The following is a 6797-nucleotide window of genomic DNA, read 5'->3' as shown; positions in this document are numbered from 1 at the left end:
AAGGGAAAAAGAAAAGAAAAAGGAAAAGGGAAAGGGAAAAATAGTCCGTGATGTAGCAACTTGTGACATTACCCCCCTCAATGATGCATGACCTCATGCAAGGTGCCCTCACCCATCTCCCACCCAGAGCAGCAGCATACTTCAGTCAGTGATGAAGGCATTGGCTGGAAGTTGAGACCTCCAAAGGTAGCAGTGTTGAGGCGATGAGGGGTGTTCGGATTCTTCCGGTGGAAGTTGGCTATGAGGGCTGGCACATTCGCAACATTGCACGCCAGTTCCCATGACATGTACAAGTTGTCATAACTCTTCCACTTGATGAGGTACTGCAGCTGACACTGGAAGATCCTTGAATTTTTGATCTGCTCAACCTCGTACTCCTCATCACCCTCAACCTTAATGGCCGGCGGCTCCTCCGGCTTTCAGCCCAGGATGTCACTATGTATGTATCTGCTCAGCAGGGAGACATGGAACACCGGGTGCACCGGCACCAACTTCGGCAGAACCAATTCGTAATCTAAATTTCTGAGCTTGCACCGCATGGCATATTGTCACGAGTTGACATGGCGTCTAGCCGTTTTATAATTTTTTCCTTTTCGCGGGCTCGAACCCGCAACCTCTGTACTATACGCTCGAACGGACAAGTCCTTATCTACTGTACGATTAGATTAGATGGGGCGGCAGTGCGCGGCACAGCTCGGGTCTCTGACTCACCGGCCCCTGGGGCCGCGTCAGCATGCTGCGCACGGACCAGCTGTGCACGGACCAGTGCGCACAGCCTCCCCTAAACTTCCCCTGTATATAAGCCGGCCTCTGCTGCCCTAGGGACCTCAGTTTCGACCTCTTGTCCCTAGGTCAGTAAGCCTTCAGTTGTATTCCTTTTCTTTACCTAACTAATATATTATCTTGTCCCTAGCCTTAGGTTTGAGCATCACTCACCATCGCTTCAGTGAGAATCAGTCGGACACCCCCAGCTTTCAGGTTTTCCACAGTCGCTTGACCTCAAGTCACGACATTAGGTCGAAACTCCCCATAGCTGCCGGCGTTCCATCGGGACTCCCACAACTCACATTCACTTCCTATAGGTTGGGTGGTGCGCACCCTTACTATACCCTACGATACCTAGATAGCGTACTATACATCGCCACCGCTCAGGAAACGAACCTTTCAACACCTGCACTTCAGTGGGCGGTGTTTGTCCTAACGGACACGTGGACTAGGTTCCTGCTGCATAATAATCAAAAGCAGTACTGGGCCCCACGTGAATCACGAACCCTAGTGTTACCTCGGGCACCGTAGGTGTAAGCTAGCTTAGCACGGCCTTTTGTAGCACGCGCACCTTCCCTTCCTTCCCCCATCGTGGCTGCGTGTCAAGGCCTTGTTCACGCCTTCGACTCCAAGGACCTCGTCGACGTCTACATCACTGACGGTCCCACCACTCTCATCTTCGCCTGCGAAACACAACCGTGCCCTAATCGCACACCTCGATCGATCGAGCAGGATTACGAGCGCTATAAGGCCATCAGAAGGGCCCAACATCCGCTTGGTCCCCGCAGTACCCACGCCTCTCAATCTGCGTCCCGGCACTCCTGCGCTGTTTCCCCCAGCTCTCGCCTTCCCCAAACTGTTGCCAGTACAAGTCAAACAGGAGGAGATCCCGATCTCCCTGCAGACCCTGCGTCAGAGCCAGAGTCTGAGGAGAGTGCGAGTGAAGAAGGAGTCCCGGAGCCCGAGCCCACGGATCCTGCTCGGCCCACCTCGCCGACAGCGCTCGCCTCCACGTCAGCAGTCCCTGACATACGTAACCCCACCGCCAAACTTCCTCCGGCGCCTTCACCGCCGTCTCCGCCGAGAGGCCGCTCACGCACTCGCTCCCCACGAAGTCCGACCAGCGGACAACCACAACCACCGCCTCCGCCCCCGGGCCGTCCTCCGTCCCCCCCGCCGCCGATAATGTCCTCGCCCGCGTCTCCTCCTGACAAGGACACCTTAAAGCTTCTCCTCCCCCTCCGATACGATGGCAAAACCGTCATCGAGTGCGACAGGTTCCTGTCGCAGCTGCGCATCTATTGGTTGATCAACACGTCATTAACAACCATCGAGCTCAAGGTGCAGGTTGCACTAAGCCTGCTCGACGGTGATGCCCGCACTTGGGCCACGCCCTACTTCGCCCAGCTCGTATCAGTACAGCTAGGTGTCCAAGGAGTCACAACCCCCTTCGCAAACGAGGCAGCATTTGCTACGGCCTTCAAAGCCCGCTTCGGCAACCTTGACGACGAAGCAGCGGCGCAGGTGGAACTGGCTAAACTCTGCGCGGATAAGTCGGTCCGCGAAAAACGCACCGCTGCGGAGTTCTCCGCACTGTTCAAAGGTCCGGTGGACCATTCCGGGTATGGGGACTTGGAACTGCACGACAAGTACCTGAGCGGCATCCCCTCCCGCGTCTACCGCAAGATCGAGCTCGAGACGTTCGCCATGTGGGAAGATGCTGACAAGCGCACCACGGAGGTCGAACAGATCCTCGATATCAGCCGGGCCCGTCGGTCTGAGTTGAACAATTTCTTCTCGGCTCGAGGTCGAGGGCGCGGCGGGGCACGTGATGGTGCGCCCCAGTCACATGGAGCTTCGGCCAGCATCAATGCGGCCGTCGTAAAAGGCAACTTCCCTGGCAATTGTTACGGCTGTGGGAAGCAAGGGTACCGACGCTTCGAGTGCCCCAATTGTAAGGACAAGCCTTACACAAAATGCGCCGACGCACGGGCTACGGTTGCCTCGGGTTCCACTCAGGCGGCGACAAGCGCCCCCATCGCTTCATCCTCAGCAAGTACAAGCACTGCTTCAGCGAAATCGGATAGTTCCGAGCTGGCGGACTTAATGGCACAGATGAAGTCGATGCGCGAGGAGTTGGAGCACTATCGAGCGCTCAAAGAAGAGTCTTTTTGATCCGGTCCGCGCTTCGTGCCGCACACGTCGGACCTCGTAATAACAATTTGTACAATGTATTGGCGACCGCGAATGTTTACGAGTTGGACCATGGGTCCCAGCACTTCCACATCCCGGTGCGCCTCAAGGGAGAAAGACGGCACAGAGATATAATCGCAATGGTGGACAGCGGAGCCACCACGAAATTCATCAACAAGCGCTTCATCACGGAGAATCGAGTACGAACGTGGAAATTGAAAGAACCCATTCCGCTTTACAACATCGATGGAACGCTCAATAAAGACGGAAGCATCTCGGAAGTAGCCGTGCTACAGATGCAGATAGGAGAACACGTCGAGAAGACAGTGTTTACGGTCACGGACATCGGTCCAGAGGATGTGATCGTCAGGTTGGATTGGCTGCGAGAGCACAACCCAGAGATTGATTGGGAGTCGGGCTCCCTAAAATTGTCGCGATGTCCTGAAACGTGCAGCACCAGAAGGACTGGCCGAATGGAGCAAGCAGCAACTGCGCGTGATACGGGGGTCAGGCCCACGGTGCGCAGGCGTTCGCCGAAGTCCAAACAGTCGGTCATAGGTGCCTGCCGGAGTAGGGTACTGCCGGACTTTGAACCCGAAGAAGATCCGGTGGAAGTAGAGTGGGACGAAGCCGACTTGATCGAGGCCTGGGAGCAAGGTATTACACTTCCTGGCGCCCCTCAGCTGTTCGTTGCAGCTGGGCATACATACTCCCAGTTGTTCGCTGAGGAGGAGATCAAGAAGAAAGTCGTTAAGACTGCCGAGGAGTCAGTACCTAAACAGTACCACGAGTTCCTGAATGTCTTCTCCAAAGAAGCATCAGAATGGCTACCCGAAAGGAAGCCATACGATCATGCGATCGAACTCGTGCCCGGCTACTCGACGTTCCATTCGAAGGTGTACCCCCTGTCGAACAATGAGCAGGAGGAGCTTGACAAGTTCCTAAAGGAGCAGCTGGCGAAGGGTTACATATGGGAATCGAAGTCGCCCATCTCGTCCCCCTTCTTCTTCATCAAGAAGAAGGAAGGGACGCTTCGACCCGTACAGGACTACCATTGGTTGAACGCGATCACGGTGAAAAATCGTTACCCTTTGCCGCTGATCGCCGAGATGGTAGATAAGCTCTGCGGTGCCACGCTCTTTACAAAGTTCGATGTCCGGTGGGGATACAACAACGTCCGGATCAAAGCCGGTGACGAATGGAAAGCGGCCTTTGTGACCAATCGGGGGCTGTACGAACCCCTGGTGATGTTCTTCGGCCTCACCAATTCCCCCGCGACCTTCCAGGCCATGATGAACGAGATTTTCCACGATCTTATCATCGGCGGCAAGGTCCTCGTGTACCTAGACGACATTCTGATCTTCTCTACCAACAAAGAAGAACATGAGAAGGTCACACGCGAGGTTCTATGCCGCCTTCAGGAAAACGACTTATTCCTGAAGCCTGAGAAATGCGAGTGGGACATTCCCAAGGTCGACTACGTCAGCTATGTGTTCGGTGGCGATGAGGTGGCAATGGATCCTGCGAAGCTGAAAGGAATTAATGAGTGGCCGGTACCCCGGAACAAAAAAGACGTTCAGAAGTTCCGGGGGTTTGCCAACTTTTACCGCCACTTCATCAAAGACTTCGCTAAGATCTCACGACCACTCAACCGGCTCACAGGGAATGACCCCTGGCACTGGGGTGAAGAAGAACAGCGTGCATTTAACAAGCTCAAACGGCTCTTCGGCACAACGCCTGTGCTGGCGCTGTACGATCCCCATCGGGAAACGCGCATCGAAGTCGATGCCTCGGGATATGCCACCGGTGGCATATTGATGCAGAAACAGGATGATGGCAAATGGCATCCAGTCGCCTTCCAGTCCCATGCCATGGACTCGGCCCAGCGTAATTACAAGATCTATGACAAAGAGATGCTCGCGATCATCGAAGCCTTGGAAGAATGGTGCCATTACCTTGAGGGGTTACCTAATCAGTTCGAGATTGTGACCGATCATAAGAACCTCGAGTACTGGCGCACGTCCCAGCATCTCACGCGTCGTCAAGCTCGCTGGTCGCTATTCCTGGCACGCTTCGATTTCCGCATCACGCATAAGGCCGGAACGTCAAACGGAAAGGCTGATGCCCTGTCACGCCGATCAGATCATCAGGTCGGCGATGAGGACGATAACACTGATCAGGTGGTTCTCAGACCAGAAAGATTCCGCATCGCCTCCGCTAGGCGTGGCCATGCCTCGGTGACGGCCGATCAATTGCTGCTGAAACGCATCAGGGAGTGCTCGGAGAAGGATCGGGAGGTGGCTGAGGCACTTGAAAAGGTGCAGAACCTCGGACCGCCCCGGCTGCAGAAGGGCTTTGAGGAGTGGAATGCCGAACAAGGGCTTCTGTTGTTCCGCGGGTGCATATACGTCCCAAAGAACGCGGAGCTCCGGCGGGATATTGTCAAAATCCACCACGACTCACCAATCGCCGGACATGGCGGTCGTGCCAAAACCCTCGAGCTCGTATCGCGGAACTACTGGTGGCCAGGGATGTCTAAATTCATCAACGAGTACATAAGCACCTGCGATGTGTGCAACCGTACCAAGACATTCCCAGCCAAACCCCAGGGCCCGCTGAAGCCGAACGAGATCCCCGAGCGCCCATGGCAGATCATCACCACGGATATGATCATTGGCTTGCCGAAGTCTGATGGATTCGACTCGATCCTAGTTACCGCCGACCGCTTTACCAAGCAGGTCCACTTCTCTGCCTGTCACGAAACCCTGACAGCAGAAGGTGTGGCAGACCTGTACATCCGCGATGTGTTCAAGCATCATGGGGCCCCGGCCAAAGTCATATCAGACCGAGGTCCCCAGTTCGCTTCGAAGTATCTCCATGCGGTATACAAAGGACTAGGGATCGAGCCGGTGCTGTCCACAGTGTTCCACCCCCAGACAGATGGCCAGACTGAGCGCTGGAATCAGGAGATCGAGCAGTACCTGCGTGCTTTCACAAGCCACAGGCAGGATGATTGGGCGAAGCAGTTGCTGCTTGCAGAATTTGCACTGAACAATTGAGTTCACTCTGCAACCGGGCACTCCCCCTTCTTCCTGAATCAGGCTTATCACCCTGAGATCCAAGTGCAGATCAATCTGATGTCCACGATGCCTGCAGCTGCAGATTGGCTTAAGATCCTAAAGGAGATTCGGGATAATACATGCTCCACGCTTGAGCTATCAGCTAAGCAGATGAAGGTGTACTACAATAAGCATGTGCAGGAGGCACCGGTCTTTGCACTGGGGGATGAGGTCTGGCTTGACACTCAGAACCTTAAGGTGAAACAGCTGAGCAAGAAGCTCAGTCTCAAGCGCCTCAGCCCATATGCCATGCGGTGCAAGCTCAGAAATTTAGATTACGAATTGGTTCTACCGAAGTTGGTGCCGGTGCACCCGGTGTTCCATGTCTCCCTGCTGAGCAGATACATACATAGTGACATCCTGGGCTGAAAGCCGGAGGAGCCGCCGGCCATTAAGGTTGAGGGTGATGAGGAGTACGAGGTTGAGCAGATCAAAAATTCAAGGATCTTCCAGTGTCAGCTGCAGTACCTCATCAAGTGGAAGAGTTATGACAACTTGTACATGTCATGGGAACTGGCGTGCAATGTTGCGAATGTGCCAGCCCTCATAGCCAACTTCCACCGGAAGAATCCGAACACCCCTCATCGCCTCAACACTGCTACCTTTGGAGGTCTCAACTTCCAGCCAATGCCTTCATCACTGACTGAAGTATGCTGCTGCTCTGGGTGGGAGATGGGTGAGGGCACCTTGCATGAGGTCATGCATCATTGAGGGGGGGTA

The 6797-nt window shown here is 54.8% G+C and overlaps 1 protein-coding gene across 1 annotated transcript; it reads right to left on the bottom strand.

Annotated features, from left to right (window-relative positions):
- Positions 1–1069: 1069 nt before the first annotated feature.
- On the bottom strand, positions 1070–1987 carry POSPLADRAFT_1148678 (hypothetical protein; the record flags this gene model as incomplete). Its single annotated transcript, XM_024486210.1, has 3 exons — positions 1070–1103; positions 1337–1448; positions 1561–1987. Coding segments are annotated over 3 exons (573 nt in total), but the record flags the coding sequence as incomplete, so codon positions are not given.
- Positions 1988–6797: the final 4810 nt, after the last annotated feature.

The sequence above is a fragment of the Postia placenta genome (genome assembly GCF_002117355.1).
Source record: "Postia placenta MAD-698-R-SB12 unplaced genomic scaffold POSPLAscaffold_10, whole genome shotgun sequence".
Taxonomy (NCBI): Eukaryota; Fungi; Basidiomycota; class Agaricomycetes; order Polyporales; family Adustoporiaceae; genus Rhodonia; species Rhodonia placenta.
The sequence above is the reverse complement of the archived record's forward strand: the minus strand, read 5'-3'. Positions and strand labels throughout refer to the sequence as shown.